The sequence below is a fragment of the Amphiprion ocellaris genome, chromosome 9, assembly GCF_022539595.1.
Source record: "Amphiprion ocellaris isolate individual 3 ecotype Okinawa chromosome 9, ASM2253959v1, whole genome shotgun sequence".
Taxonomy (NCBI): Eukaryota; Metazoa; Chordata; class Actinopteri; family Pomacentridae; genus Amphiprion; species Amphiprion ocellaris.
In genome coordinates, this window is record NC_072774.1 from 15,562,627 (window position 1) to 15,578,670 (window position 16,044).

The 16,044-nt window shown below is 39.2% G+C and overlaps 2 protein-coding genes across 5 annotated transcripts; both read left to right on the forward strand.

Moving 5' to 3' along the window:
- Positions 1-1,328: 1,328 nt before the first annotated feature.
- pkdc (protein kinase-like domain containing) lies at positions 1,329-3,635 on the forward strand. 2 transcript variants are annotated; one of them, XM_023299746.3, is made up of 3 exons: positions 1,329-1,502; positions 1,590-1,974; positions 2,848-3,635. In XM_023299746.3, the coding sequence occupies exons 2-3, from the start codon at positions 1,604-1,606 to the stop codon at positions 3,437-3,439; spliced, it is 963 nt and encodes a 320-aa protein (XP_023155514.2). In that variant the 5' UTR covers positions 1,329-1,502; positions 1,590-1,603; the 3' UTR covers positions 3,440-3,635. The 2 variants fall into 2 exon arrangements, with proteins under 2 accessions (XP_023155514.2, XP_023155515.2); XM_023299747.3 differs by having other exon boundaries at positions 1,595-1,974.
- A 2,129-nt stretch (positions 3,636-5,764) lies between these two features.
- Positions 5,765-15,508, forward strand: herpud2 (HERPUD family member 2). Of its 3 annotated transcripts, XM_055013973.1 has the most exons (10): positions 5,765-5,914; positions 7,740-8,125; positions 10,075-10,152; positions 11,293-11,394; positions 11,836-12,005; positions 12,785-12,910; positions 13,032-13,358; positions 13,596-13,707; positions 14,632-14,851; positions 14,962-15,508. In XM_055013973.1, exons 2-9 carry the CDS (start codon positions 7,979-7,981, stop codon positions 14,818-14,820), a joined length of 1,251 nt encoding a protein of 416 aa, XP_054869948.1. In that variant the 5' UTR covers positions 5,765-5,914; positions 7,740-7,978; the 3' UTR covers positions 14,821-14,851; positions 14,962-15,508. The 3 variants fall into 3 exon arrangements, with proteins under 3 accessions (XP_054869948.1, XP_023155502.2, XP_035799543.2); XM_023299734.3 differs by having other exon boundaries at positions 14,632-15,508; XM_035943650.2 differs by having other exon boundaries at positions 11,296-11,394; positions 14,632-15,508.
- Positions 15,509-16,044: the final 536 nt, after the last annotated feature.

The following is a 16,044-nucleotide window of genomic DNA, read 5'->3' on the forward strand; positions in this document are numbered from 1 at the left end:
CCGTAGAGAGAGAGGTAAAAGAGGAGATGGCTGATCGTACTGTTGGGAGATTTTGAACTGAAAAAATGACAAAATTAAGAAATATGATGTTTAAATTAGATTCATGTACAAATTCAACAATTCTGTATGACCACAGAATTGCTTCAACTGGGAAAAAAGATTGTCTGAGGCAGAAAGATATGTGCATATGAGTTCATGTGTAGTTCAAGGTCAAGCAGCTGGCAAACTAAATACTGGTTTCAGCGGGAAAGCGAGATGCCGGCTTCAGCTGGAAAGTTTTATCTCTGTTTATTGTGTTTGTTTGCTTCCATCTTTTGTATATTTTTGTCTTTGTAAATGAATCCGCTGGCTCAATGTAGCTCCAAGTTTAAATAAAGGTTTATAAATGCTTTAGCATTTCAGTTCATTGGGGATATTTTTATAGAACTAATTTTAGGCAATGGATTCTATTTTTGGTCAAAGTGACATGGAAATTTTGTCAATTTATGCATATACAACATGCATGACATCTTCAGTATCTCACAAAAAAACTACTTGAGCAGAAATGTTTGATTGATTCACTGATTGGTTTTTGATTTTTTTAATTTACTGAGAAATCACAATTAAATAGGTCAGTACAGCAAAATCCAGGACATAATTCCATCTGTGATGAGTATGTTTTTACAATAAAAAACTAAAATATCAGACACTGACAACACACAGCCAAATGTAAATGCAGCAAAGTAAAAGAGTATGTCTGTGCAATCTGCACATTAAAAAAAAAATAGCTCCATGAGGTCATGTGCACAGATTCTGCCTACATTAAGTACTGTACTGTATGCCATCACATAGAAATGCTATGAGTAATTACACAATTTGCATTTTCACTCAATTGCAGTGTACAAAGCCATCATATGAGCTGCCTGAACACTGTCCAGAGATGCAATGACCAGTTTAAGTCAGGTATGACTGAGAAAGCTACAGGATCACCAATGGCAGTTAAAATATTTATACTAATTTTATTTTATTTTATTTTTGACATTTTTCTGGTTTTGAAGGCCCTCTGCTCTGTTTGTGTGTGATATGATAACACAATGACTTCCCATATCAAGTTAAATCAAATTAAATTAAGTCAAATTAAATTTTTGTTTATTAATTCCAACTCAAAATAATTATTTCTGAATTTAAATCTTGATTATTTAGTTCTAAACACTTACATTGTGGAAAATCATTTAAAATGCGTTCTGTTGAGCAAAAACCTTCACACTCCAGTCCAGTAGGTGGCAGTGATACTCATCTGACTTACTCTATGTCACGTCTGTCTCTTTAAACACCACACAGAGGGCTGGTGAGAGCACTTCCTGGAGCTGAGAGTCAGTTGTCTGTGTTCTGACATGTTTCGAGGGCTGTTGTTTACTGTTACCTGAAGTTTTATTGGCTTCACTGTTATTTGTCGTCCACTTAATCCATAAGAAGCCTGTTTTCGCTGCCTTGATGCAAAAGCTGGATCATTTAGGGGTCAGGTAAGTGACACACTCCAACAGTGATCACCAGCACTGAACAACAGGAGGATTTGACTGACACTGTACTCCCTTTTCTCTGTGGTGCAGAGCAGGTTTAAATAATGAAACAGGAGTACCAGGATCTCATCCTGCAGGTGTGTGGTGCTTCATCTCTGCGAGTTGGTTCTAAGATCCAGACCCTGTGGAGTGGCTATGGGGAGATAGTCCGGCTGTACCTGGAGGGCTGTGACCGGCCCTCTGTGGTCGTCAAACATGTCAAGTTCCCAGAGGAGGCCGAGCACCCCGGCGGCTGGAACACGGATCGCTCCCACAGTCGTAAAGTGAGATCCTACCAGGTGGAGACGCACTGGTACCAGAACTACTCCACCAATCAGAGGTGTCGCATCCCTGCCTGCCTGGCTGCCCGTTCCTATGGCGACGAGATGCTGATCGTGCTGGAGGATCTGGATGTGGCCAGTTATGATCAGAGAAGGTATAAGCACAGATAATGTAGCTTCAATGTAGCGGAAAATCTGTTTAAATTTCCATAAAATGACAGAGCAGTGTTGCTTTTTATTCCTGTGAAATTTCAGCGACAACATTGTACAAACTGCAGTTGTAAGTTGAGAAATGGGAATCCTGCATTGCACACATTTTATATTCATTAGTTTTAAAATGGTGAAATATTTCCATAGGAGTTTTCCTGACTAAGACCGGTCCTTTTGAATATGACTACACACAACAGTAAGCATGATCAGCCTGCTTATAGTAAAGATAATAGTCTGTTACCTTATATGACAAAAAAATCTGTGCGTCTCTTTGTTATTTCTCACCTTGTGATAAACAAAAATGCTTATTCTGCTTAAATACATGAAAGTCAAGTTACCAAAGAGGTGAAAAATGATTTTTTATTTTCTTTGATGCTGCATAGAACTGCTTTAAAACCAGCTTTTCTCACCCTGAAATTCTGTTAAATCATCTGGTTTGGTCAATAAATTAAATTAAATGTTATGAATACAATTTTATTCGAAAATAAAACTCTTTTTTGCTTTAAACTGCACAAATTGAAGGCAGATTGAAAATAGCAATTTCCTAAAAACCCACCATGTGTAATTTCTGGGTAGCAGGTGAATTCCTGCTCAGGTCTCTCGTTTGACCCCAGTTAAAGCCTTGAAAAGGTCAAACGTTTCTCCATCACTCATTAAATGTGGATGTGAGTACTTTGAAAATAGAAAGTAACTCTAATAGCAAGCTTTGTTTTCAAGATTTGACAGCATGATGATGAGTGAAACATGATCAAAAAAAAAAAATATATATATATATACATTACATGTTGGACAATTAGAATGTTTGTTTTTCTTGATAGAACCAGCGTGAAGGACAGGGAGATAAGGGCCTGTCTGAGCTGGCTTGCCCACTTCCATGCTGTCTTCCTGGGTGCAGCACCAGAGGGTCTGTGGCCTGTCGGTACCTACTGGCACCTAGAGACCCGACCTGACGAGCTGGAGGCCATGGAGGACGCCGAGCTCAAAGCAGCCGCCAGCGACATCGACAGGATCCTCAACGAGTGTCGCTTCAAGACCATCGTTCACGGGGACGCTAAGTTAGCCAATTTCTGTTTCTCCCAGAGTGGGCAGGACGTGGCAGCTGTGGACTTTCAGTACGTTGGTGGAGGCTGTGGGATAAAAGACGTTGTGTATTTCCTGGGAAGCTGCATGGAGGAGAAGGAGTGTGAAAAGAGGGTACCAGCACTATTGGATTACTATTTCTCAGAGCTGAAGCTGTCTGTGAAAAAAGATGTGGACTCTGATGCCCTGGAGAAAGAGTGGCGGGAGATGTTTGCATTTGCATGGACAGATTTTCATCGTTTTCTGCTGGGATGGATGCCTGGACACTGGAAGATTAACCGATACAGTAAACAGTTGACCAAGGAGGTCTTGCACAAACTTAAACAGTGATCAGAATCTATAATTATTGGCTTCCACAAAAAACATCACCACAAATTAATAACCGCTAACAACAGATTATCAATTTTAAACCTGGAAGCATGAATATGGGGAAAGGAATCAGCCACACAAATAAGTCCTCTCGTGTGTATGTGCAACCATGTAATTCCTATGTAATTTGTGGATAAATAAAAGAGTTTGAAACATGTGGAGCGGTTTTACTTTTTCAGTGCTCAGAACTGACAGATACAACATTTTTAAAGAATTGTATTTGGCTTTAGTTCATCATTATTGCATTAGAAAGCACCACTGAGGATTAAAGTTTGTTTTTTCCCTGGTATTTGAGTTTAAATGAGTGAAGTTTATAATATTGTTCTGCCAGGTTTGAATGGTGATGACAGATAAAGCTTCCATGCTGGTACCTTATACTGAAGTGAATTAGTGATGAATGCATCAGTCATAGCCTCATTTTACAAATGATCCATGATGATGAAAATGCATAGAAAAAATGGGAATGCTGCCAACATTATGAGCCCTACCAGAAATATTTACAGTTGTTGCATATCTTTGGATAACAATAATACAGTGATTTTTACTGACAATATAATAAAGTGTTTGCAGTTGCAAAGGTCAGAATCTAATGGATCACAGAATAACAGCAAAGCCAATCCAAAGTCTGGAAAGGGCTATACACATTATCATAGAAATGAGGTTACATCCAGTAAATTTTTTGGGAGAACTTCTTGTAGAACTATTTCACTATGACCGTTTTTCCTATGCAGATGTTTTTTGTGTGAAGAAGCTGGTTATATTGGTTAAAGTGTATATGGTTTAAGTTTCCCTGTGGAGTTACTTGAAGCGCCTGCACAGACTCCTAAATGCTGCAGGGATCACACCTATTTTGAAGAGCTCTGGATACAAGTGATACATGATGAACAGTGCAAGATTGACCAAAAGAAAGAGACAAAAGGCTGAATGGACAAAATGTGATGTCTCAACTAGGCAGGTTTCCTGAAGAGAATAAGGACATTTTTGACATAAGTATGTTTGTGGTGAATTTCTCATCTGACTCACTAAATTATGCTAATACTGAAAATTTTCAACATGTTTGAGAAAAGACAAAAAAGGGAGATTCAGTGTTCTTAAGTCAACTTGTAGATTTATTGTACAGAGAGTAGCCTATAACAAAACAAGCTGGTTCCAAGGTCATCTAACGTCAGGACAGAAAGGATAGATAGATAGATAGATAGATAGATAGATAGATAGATAGATAGATAGATAGATAGATACTTTATTAATCCCAAGGGAAATTCAAGGATTAACTTCTCTTGTCAATGACACATGAAGGGTGCACAGAACATTCTTATCAAAGCGTCTTGTGAGACTTTGACTCTCCAAAACAATTATCTTTGTTGTTTTCTAGATTCTATGATCCTATATTTCCATATGTCCATTAAATATATGTAAACACATAGTTAAAACAGCCTGCTTGGACACACACTTCGTTATGATTTCCAACAGTATCTTGGGTTTACTCAATTTATGTCATTTAAATTTTATGTAATTTTCTTGTGAGCTTTATCAAAAATTACAAAAGCATGAATTTAGCAATGTTGTAGATTTTAAGCAATTGAGGGTTAGCTAAAAAGCTTGTATTAGTTACTGTACTGTACTGCTTAATGTATATTAGTACACATGGGGAACTGAATGAGTAAAAACATGACAATTTGGCATACAGTGATTCACTAAAAAACAACAAGAAAATAACGAGAAGTGCTGCAGTAAAAATGTATAAAGCTGTTATCTGTATGAAATATTAAATATATGTTTAGAACATAGATGAAGTGTTTTTGTGACTTCAGTGAAATACAATAGGCACCACTTTGGATCGCATAAATACAGTGATGAGTTTATTATGTAGGATTGATCACACATACATTTACAGAAATTGATCCCAAATAAAATTATTATTATTATTATTATTATTATTATTATTATTATTATTATTATTAGTAGTAGTAGTAGTAGTATATGTACAATAAGCCAAAAGTATATGCAGAAAATGTGATAAAAATGTTTGTAGTGGTCAAAGGTCACATATTTTGGTGCAACACCCTCTGTCAGTGTCACCTCTCACTTCCTGTGTGTCTCCTAGCAACCACTGAGCTATAAACACCTCCCTGCTAGCTAGCTAGCTATGCTAACTACAATTAACTAAATTGCTTCCGTAATAGTAATTTTAAAGCTATTACTGTGATTTTATGTTGTGGGTTTAGCAGCGTGAGGACTGTGAGTTTGAATATACTCGGACTGCAAACGGCTCCCTGCCTTCTTATGAGCTTTTCTTTTCTCTCTCTCTCTCTCTCACTGATCAGCTGTTGTAAAGGGGATGGTGACGTGTTTTCCGCTCTCACACCCGACATTACAACAACAAGGCAGGGGAGCCGAGCTGGGACGAAGAGACGACGCTACCAGAAGAGTAAGCAGGTAAAAGGAGAAAACTCTCTGAGGCGATAACCTGGCTTCGGTTTTTAGAGTTAGACTGTTAAATATGTTGTCACTGCCCGAACGGTTTGCTAGGCTAACCGATTTGCTAGCAAGCCATTGCAAAGCTAGCATTAGCCAACAAGCTAACTCTAGAGCCATAATAAGGGTCAAAATATAAGCAGAGCTACTCGAGGTGATCTGCCTTATATACATAGTTTCCTCAGTGTATTTCTCAACGTGAAGGGTTAAATGGTAAACAACGTCATTATCAAAGGTAACTATCTCCTGGTTTAGCCTGACTACACTTGATTTATAGTTAGTGAGTTGTTTTGACAGTTTTCTGTAAAGATGATGCAACATGGCAGGTGTCAGGAAGTGTGAACCGAAACTTATGACCCCCACCACAACAGCGGTTAACTTCTCTTTGGAAGTGCATTGTATTTTCTTGATAACTTGTGTTGAACAGATCAACTGTCAAGTTACTTTACCACATGAGACAATCTGTATTGCTAAAATATAGATGTTGTCATATTCAGTTTTTTTAACTGACAAAAATATTGTGAAACGATCTGAACTAATTTTAAAGTGATTCCACTTACAAGGATGTTTTTGTGTTCAGCCAAAGCCTGATATACTTTGTAGGAACCAAAAGGCTTTTTTTCAGGCCTGATGTCGTTTTTTAATAACCAAGGAGACTAATAACAGATTTTTGTATTCAGCATACATTTGAAATAGTAAATATTAAAATCTTCCCGTCAAAATCTAGAATAATACAAACTTCAACACTAAACTTTATGGAAATACCTTTGTTCAATAACAGTATACATATTTTTATTTGACATAACTGTTCACAGTTATTGTATACTACATTGTTATGTGACATGTGACCTATCAGATCACTTGACATTATTTAAGATTACAGATTGACTACAGATTTAGAGAGGCATCAGAGCCAAAGCAGCACTTTTTACAATGGATTCATTTTATCAGAAATTAGTTATAACCAATTAATGATACAGATATTCAGAAATATGTGAAATACTGAATAATACTGTGGTTTATTTTGAAGTGTGATGGAGTGCAATTGTTGTACCCCCTGCAACCCTAATGAGGATTAAACAGTGTAGAGATGATGGATGGATGGATTGTTGTACTGGATGAGTGTCGCCGAACAGGTAGAAAAGGTCAACAATATTCCGAGACAAACTTTTTGGGGTTTGTAGACAGCAACAGAAATGAGGAAGTAGTGTATATTTAGATTGCAAACTATGACCATATATTTTCAATAAACAAATCTGATATATGTAGTACAGGAATACAGCACTGCAAGAGTGCATTTCATCCAAGTTGTAAATATGACAGAGAACACTGGGATTTTTCTGGAAGCTCCAAACTTGCTTGTTTATTAATACTGAAATGTAACCAAACATGGATATGTCACATCATCTAAAGTCTGTCGACATAAGTGGCAGCCTCCATCATAAAGCAAAATAAACACCAGTTTTATCCTGGTTTTTTGCCTTTTCGTTTGAAAAGGACATCACACAAGAAACAAAAAGCAAGAAAGCAAACAAATGTGAGGTCATGCAGTGATCAAAAAAAAAATCATGGCCTATTTTAAATCAGTTCAACCAGAACTGAAGATGATATCCTTCTTGAAGAATAGGTTTGTGTTTCATTTCAAACAGCGGAACTGAAACATAAATAAATCAAAAGTGTTTGGGAGCATGAAAAAATGGTTTCTAAAAATATACATAGTTTGTACAAATAGTAGCAAAAGTTGTGCATTTACATATCTAAGAAAACTCCTCTCTCTTTTCACCAGAAAGCCAAGGACTATCACCAGGAGAATTCCTACTAATCTAGCTGGAAACCAGCAACAGGTCTACAGATGGAGCAGATGTTGTAGAGGGGGAACCGTTCCCCCTTACCCACAGCAGGGACTGTTTTAGGTGTAGTGCAGGGCCCAGAATGGACAGAATTTAAGGGTGCTTTCTCCTCAGGTGTGTCCTGAGTTGTAACACTAACGGTTCTTCAGAGCCCTCCCTGCTAATAATATGAGCCATGGACTCTGGGACAGTTGATAGTCCTGTAACCCTGGTCATTAAGGCCCCCAACCAGAAGTATGAAGACCAGACCATTAACTGCTTCCTCAACTGGACCGTGGAGAGGTTGAAGAGTCACATCTCCAATGTGTACCCTAGTAAGCCAGTAAGTAGCTCTTTGTTTCTCAGCTACGTTGTTGTTTGATGTGGAATTTAACTGATATAAACAGTGCTTAATAATAGAGCTTAACACTCCCTAAAAGGTTGGACCAAAAAGATGTCAAGATTTGTTTTGGCCTTTCAGCAGATTCAGCAAATATCAGTGTTTGGCATTTTCAATTCGTTTTTTATTCATTTTTGCTTGTAATTGAATAACTGGTTAGCTTGCACAATGTCACAAACAGTAAAACATGTCCAGCACATTTTCTGAGAGCCTAATCTGATGTCTTTCAATCGTTTTATTGTCCAATGATATACAGTTAACTCTAATGTAGCAAAGAGAAGGAGAAGCAAAAATGTGGCATGTTTTTTGTGAAAAATAAATTTTTAGGATTATCAAAGTAATCAATGATTAATTTTCTGATCATAGAGTAAATTATATATCTTTTCAGTTGTAAGCAAATACTCTATTTCATTATATTAACTAAAGTAAAATAAATATCCTTCAAAATAATGCACATTTTAGTTGTTTTAACAAATAGTTAAAAAGTAGCTGTAAAAAGTTTCTAGTTCCACACAGTGGCTGTCGTCAGCTTGAATTAATATAATCAAACGTTCAAAGAGACTTTCCACTTCTGCAACTTTAGCCAGTTTCCCGTGCACCAAAGGTATGCTTAGTGTGCTCTAAACAATCATGTGACTAAATACAATGCCTCAGTCTGTAGTAGAGTCTGTTTAGGCTGTAAGCAGGCGTATGGGGATGGTTTAAACATAATAGAACTGCTGCCTCCTGCTCACGTTTTCTGAAAACAAATCTCCTCTTCAGGTGAGTTTGTTGTTTGGATTTCATTAACAACCTCATTCGTTGCTTTGGAGCACTTTATATTTCTATTTCCTCAAGTTACAAAGTTTTTGACCCATTTTGCTGTGCAGAACACTCAGAATTAAACAAAAAATAATTTGAGCATTGTCCTCTTTTCTGACCACTTCAGATATTCCTGATTTAAACGTTAGGAATGCAGTTTCTGATCAGCTTTCTTCGTGAAAGAATGGTCAGGACTCTGAAAACCACTTCCATATTTTGTAATAGTAGAAACAAGAAGCTCAAATAAATGCTGTGTAACCATAGCAACAAACAGTGTGCTATAATGAGGGTCATTTTTGTAGAGCTGTATTTTACCCAGAGGGTCATCCCAGTTTAGTCAGAAGCATTTTTCTAGAAATATAAAGGAACTTCATGCACAAACATACAAGACTCAGGTACTTTTGTATACATATTCATCCTGTCTGTGTGGGTGATGGTCTGGTCCTGCTTTAAAAGGAAAAATACTGTAAAGAAAAGCAAAGACAGATCACATAAATACAACATTTGCTTTGATTTGCCAGCAAGAACGAGATGATAACCATTCAGTTCCTCTTATTATTCAGTTGTCAGTTTTCTATCATTCAGCGACTGAATTGTAGAGAAGTGAAAGCCCTTTGACGAAAAGAGAATATGACTAATACACAGTGGGTATGTTTTTAGGAAGCTTTGAAATCTAATCCAACTCCGCTATCTAATCCAAATCACTTTACACACATTACAGATTTGACGTTCCACTGTTCCACCCTACAACAAGGTCTCCCAGCTGGAAATAAGAGCAAGCTGATGTTTCCGCTCAGAAATAGTTTATAGGATTATGGTGGGCTGGCAGAGGTTCCTGAAAACACATTTGTTGATGTTTGGGGTTAATTTTAGCTCCGAGGCCCAGGTTTGCAGTATCACTTTCACTTAGTCTCTCAAGAGGAGCTGCAGCATTTTTTGCAAAGTATTTTCTGGTTACACTATTAACAAACAGGCTGGGATTGTTAGGTAAACCGGTAATCTAAACATACTTACCTGTCGCTGTTAGGTGGGTGTTTTATTGAATAAATCAAAATGCATTTACACTGCTTTATGCTGTTTGTGTCGTGTAGCTATCCAAAGACCAGCGGCTGGTGTACTCAGGGAGGCTGCTCCAAGACCACCTGCAGCTCAGAGACGTGCTCAGAAAGGTAAGAGCTGACACCAAGCTTATTTTCTTTGTCTGCAAGGAAATGCGTGGGAATTGTTTTGCATGGATGATATTTGGTTTAGTAGTTAGTTTTTCCCGCACGGATGAGTTTCTGTCGTCCCCAAAGAGGTGTTAGCCAGTGCCAAAGGAAAGTCACCGGCACTGAAATGATAAGAAATGAGAATTAAAAAATCTTTAAATTATTTCTTCTAAGTGGGATTTAATTACCTTAAGCATCATAGACAATTTTGTTTATCCTGTGGCTAGAAATAACAGAAAGATGCACAGATTGCTGTGAAATAAGTTAACATGGACTCTTTTCCTTTACTGTACGTGGACAAATCATGCTTAATGTTGCACATAGGCACTTCAAGGCCTAATCTCCCAAAAATCCTGGTATAAACAAAACCTATGATGGCACAAAATGTTAATCACATTGGTAACAGTATTAGTGGCAATAGCTTATAGCACACCATAATATCACTGAGGTGATATAACACCGAAAACTTATTACATTATCGAAGTAGAGATCAAAGACATTTTACTAAAATATCCACAATAAATTCTTCTCTAATGTGCAGTAAAACCAAACTTTTTACTGTTATTGTTGTGCATGTTTTAATACTATGGAGAAATCAAGAAGAGAGTGCCCATAAATATATACTCAAACTGTCTTTGTGTTCAAATAACAACCCATACACACACACACACACACACACACACACATACACACACACACACACACACACACACACACACACACACACACACATAGTGAAATCAGGAGGTGTTTCACTGTGTGTGTGTGTGTTGGTGTGCAGGAGGTGTGTGCTTGTGTGCGGTTCTTTGTCCTTCCTCTGTCGACAGCTTTTAAGACTGCAGTTGTTGCCCGTGCACTTGTCTCTATGTGCACCCATCTGTGGGGGAACTGAAACAGGCTCATGGGAAACAATCGCTGATCTGATGCGTGCTACCAACAAAGGCTGAGCATTGTGTCGGAATTCTGGTCCTTTCCACACTAATCCTTCCCCTTTCTCTGTTCCTTGCGTTGTGTCTCTGCTCTTTTGCTACCTCCACCTCGTCCTCCTCTTCTTCTGTCTCCCACGTCGCCGGGTTGTTCCCTGGCCTTGTTGACCCACAGCAGGATGAATATCACATGATGCATCTAGTATGTACGTCTCATAGTCCCCCAGGCTCGCCCATGCCTCGAAGTCCTTCCAGCTCATCTGCCTCTGATTCCAGCGTGAGTAAACGATACGCTTTCCTGTATATTTAGTATATTTATGTAAAATGTCTTTAAGTATTTTTGAAAAGCGCTATACAAATAAAATATATTGTTATTATTATATTTGACTATTTATTACATTTTTAATTATGTAATTTGAGAGCGACTGCAGATTTATATACAGTGGCAAGCAGATAGCGTCTGTAGCGTTTTAATGGGTTACTCTGTCATTATTAAAACAAGTGGAGACTGCATACAAGCTAATAGATTGGTCTGATAACATTTTATTAAATCAGGATCCGATTTAACAGAATGTGTTGTCAGACTGCTGGAAACAGTTTTCTTTGTCCGCTGCTCCTCTCGTCTTCTGTCTAGGCGAGCTGCAGTTCATCTCGATTGATCCTGTTCTGTTTTCTGTGTATTGATGATTTAATGATTGGCGTTCGCATCTCGTCACAGAGTTCAGACAGCACTGGCTCCACCTCCCCTGCCACCACACCAAATCAGGACAGCCAGCCAGGTTCTTCCCCTTCGTCCTCCTCTTCTGTCCCTGGGAATTATGACGGGTTGAGGTATCGTGGCGGTTTCCCCCAGTACAATCCTCAGAGCGCCGCTGGTGTCCCTCAGTGGTAAGCAAGTGTTCACATTACAGCATGATACATTTTCTGTACTGTTCATCTTTGCTTTGTTGTGCTAGAAATTAAAAACGTCACACACAACCAAACAAAGACAAGGCAGGGAAGAACTGGGTGCATAAAACCAAAAACAAGTTTAAAAGTAAAAACATTTTCACACCCCAAATCAGTTGATAATTCCTTTACTTCTTCAAACTTATTAAATTAAAAACAGGGGTGCCAGGTGGCTACTTGCAATGCGAGGCAAGCTCAAATTTGACTTACAGGAAACATCATTAAGTTCTTGTGAAACATCAGATCAGTTCAGTGGGTAAAACAAAACCAGACATACATTCACTGAAGAAACTTGTTTGATCTGCTCATTACAGGAAGCCACACCTGTTGCTTACGAGTTGATTATTGCACACTGTAGAAAAGTCATCTGAGGATTTCCCCTCTGTGCTAAAATGTGTCAGTTTTGATGAAATAAAAAGAAATATGTAGTGATTTGTGTTAAAATGTTTACTGAAATACCATAAAAAGAGGACCTACTATGACATAGGGGCACTACATACCTGTAAGCAGTTGTCAGTGAGGTGCTGATCACACAGAGTGGTCAGTCCAGCTTTGTGGTGTGTTGTGTTGGACTGTATTAGACCAAAAGCAGAACTGTAAAATCAGCTCAGGGAATCTCACACTACAAGCAACTAGTTGAAGCACTCTGAAAATCCGAAAACAATGTTGGCTTACTCTGTGTTATTATATTTATTAACAAACATGACATCCTTCCACAGGCCTGATGCAGCCCAGGTCGCTTTCCAAGGCGGCCTTCCTGCCAACATGCCCCCCCACCCCATGTACATGCCAATGCAGATGCTGTGGTGGCAGCAGATGTACGCTCGTCATTACTACATGCAATAGTAAGTGAAAGAAACGTCTGTAGATGTTCACAGCTGGTCACTGTTACCCTGTCAACACTCCTACAAGTCAGGGCTTGGCCAGAGGGAATTACATTTTTCTCTTCTTCCTCCCTCTTCTCAGTCAAGCAGCAGTAGCCGCCTCTCAGCCTCCCAGCGCCTCTCCTCCCTCTTCCCCCTCACCCCTCCAGCCCCCTCAACCCAACGAAGCCGTGCAGCCGCCGCTGGGGCCCAACCAGGCCCCCAACCCCCTACCGGAGAACCAGCCTGCCAACCCCATCCAGATGAACGCGCAGGGCGGTGCGGTGTTGAACGATGACGAGCTGAACCGTGACTGGCTGGACTGGCTGTACACAGTGTCTCGCGCCGGCGTCCTGCTCAGCATCGTCTACTTCTACTCCTCCTTTAGCCGTTTCATCATGGTGGTCGGTGCCATGCTGCTCGTCTACCTGTGAGTCACTGCTGCAGAACACAGAAGAAAATTTGACAGTACTTATTTTTCACATCTATATTGAGGGTTTGGGTTTTTTTTTTATATCCAAAGTCAGTTTTTACCAGTGTTGAATGAGTCAGACTTTCAAAATGTACATTACAAAATGTTTGGCAGGTGTACAGAGGATTACAGGATATCTCATGTACAACAAGCTTCAAAGTCAAGTGTAAGACAATGTTTTGTTTTTATTTTTAGGCACCAGGCTGGTTGGTTTCCCTTCAGGCCAGAGCAGCAGAACCTCAGAGGAGCAGAAAGGGCTGGGGCTCCTCAGGAGGAAGCAGAGAGACACCAGGACATGCAGGAAATGGTGAGTGGAAGATTGTATTTCAGTTTGGCTGCTTTTGTGTCTTGACTTGTCTGTACAATTTGTTGCTTTTGAAGGTTAACAGCTATTAATCCGATGTTTATTTGTCAGACTGCTAAGGCTGTTCAATTTTGTCTGCAGAGTGTCTATAAGTCAAATATGTACTGAGTGTAACTGCAACAAATGCTGAAACACAACCTTCACACTAGTTTATTTTTCTGCAGCATATCCTTTGTCTTTGGTCTCAGAGCCAAATTGTTCTCTCTACTTCTGATGCTGCTTTTCAGACTTTCTCCCTTCTCCATGCACCTCAGAGGTAGTTAAAATTGTACCAGAAATCCGTACTTGCACCTGTTAACACTCATATTACATGGGATACATAAGGACTACATTTCTGTGCAGAACTACATCTGCTGAGCGTGCACCACCTACTTGCGAGAAATTCTTTCCGTTTATCCACTCATCTCAACGTCAGACTACAGGACACATACCTGCTGCCTGTTTCAGCACACAGACAGAGATAGGAAAGCAATATTTCATGTTTGGAAAGGGAGGTTAAACAAAGAACTTCAACTGGACTCAATTCAAGATTACTGTAAATCTATCTTAACACCAACAACCGCTGTGTAACTTCTTCTGTTTGAAGGTTCACATTGTTATTGGTGTTTGTTGTTTTACTTTTATGCCTCATGCCTGCACATGTGAACACATCACCATTTTCAACATCTCTTGTTAGTCACTATTTCCCTTTTGGTGATGTGTTGACTCTAGCGAGATGCCCACAATACAAAAATGTCTTTCACACAAGCAGTCAATTGGTGAACTAAAGCAAAAAGCACAGAAATATGATACATATACACGACTGCAACTTAATATCTGAAGTGGAACATCTCTAACCACACTTGTTTTTGCCTGCTGGTGTCTCAGGAACGTCTGATGGACGAAGGGATAGAGGATGATGACAGTGGTGAAGAAGGAGGTGGTGGACTGGAGGACCAGGCCCAGGCTGCTGCTGCTGCAATCCCCGAACCAAGTTTCCTCACCACCGCATGGTCCTTCATCAGCACCTTCTTCACCTCGCTAATCCCTGAGGGACGAAACCACGCTGCCAACTAGGTAGACCCCCTGCCTCTCCTCTTGCCAACAGGTACCGCGCTGCAGAGATTCCCAGCCTTCACCTTTACCGCCTCAAATACCCATTTTACCCCAAAAGCGTCTTCACATACCCCTATGTGGTCAAATACCCATCTCCCCCAGGCCACGCTGTCCAACCCAGCCTGTCAGCAACAGACCTCCTACCTGCTGCTAACAAATGAAGTGGAAGAGCAGATGCAGAGTGTCGCTGCAGGGAGTACGAAAGCAAAAGGAACTTTTAGAAAAGAAATGTCACAATGTGTTAATGGAGTAAATGCTTCAGCTGTGAAAGTTTCTGTTTTTCTTTTATCGATCATGAATTCATCGAGACGTGGCGATGACGAGAGACGTCAGAAGGAGCTGTCGTCGATTTTGAGCAGTGACAAGGTCAACTTTTCAAAGGGGTGTGAGCCAGATGGAAAAAATACACAGTTCTTCCCAGAATGATTGGGAGATGCGTGTCTTTAACAAATCATGAAAAAAAAACCCATACACACACCTGAAGACATTTTCATGTATGCATACGATGTGCATATGGACATTGCAGCCACTGAAGCACATTGTTTTCCCACTTTGTGTATTTGAGTATATCTATTTACACATGTAAGTATATGCATCTTTAATTCCTGAATATAAGCTTTTTTTGAATAAAAATCTTGCTGCAGTTTGACTCTTCTGTGGTTTACTTCCTTTACTTTTGTCTGTAGTTCCTCAGATGTCCTGCAGGTGGAGGCAGCACCATACAGATGTTCTAAATCTCAGCGGTTTCACTTCTTTGTTTTCTAATTTGCACACTTTAATGATCATAGGTTTTTGTGTTTTGTAAGTTGAGATTTTACCTCAAGTTGTAGGCAAACATTTTCTTATTTCAATGTTTATTTTCCATCGTACCTTTTCAAAAATGGTTCTGATGCTCAGCCAAAATGCAACTATGATAATATTGATAGTAACGGGACAGGAATAATAATAGAATAGGTGAAAAACAGCAATCTGGACCAGATTCAAATAAATGATATAAAAATTTGGCAAAAAGACAACAAAGAAAGTCACAAATATAAATAAAAAATGCAAACTCCAATCAAAAATCAGGATAAAGTGCCTGATAATTTTTAAAATACCAACAAAGGTGTCTAGAGAATCTAAATAGCAGGAAAACGTGCATGAAATACAGAGAGCAAAGTAGTTCTAGGCAAGTGTATTTGTATA

What these genes read in the sequence shown, in the direction of transcription:
- pkdc (XM_023299746.3), top strand. Translation starts at nt 1,604, where the DNA reads ATGAAACAGGAGTACCAGGATCTCATCCTGCAGGTGTGTGGTGCTTCA. An exon ending in GCCAGTTATGATCAGAGAAG is followed by an intron (nt 1,975 to 2,847) that starts GTATAAGCACAG and finishes TTTTCTTGATAG; the next exon opens with AACCAGCGTGAAGGACAGGG.
- herpud2 (XM_023299734.3), top strand. Translation starts at nt 7,979, where the DNA reads ATGGACTCTGGGACAGTTGATAGTCCTGTAACCCTGGTCATTAAGGCC. An exon ending in CGTCATTACTACATGCAATA is followed by an intron (nt 12,911 to 13,031) that starts GTAAGTGAAAGA and finishes CCCTCTTCTCAG; the next exon opens with TCAAGCAGCAGTAGCCGCCT. An exon ending in ACCAGGACATGCAGGAAATG is followed by an intron (nt 13,708 to 14,631) that starts GTGAGTGGAAGA and finishes CTGGTGTCTCAG; the next exon opens with GAACGTCTGATGGACGAAGG.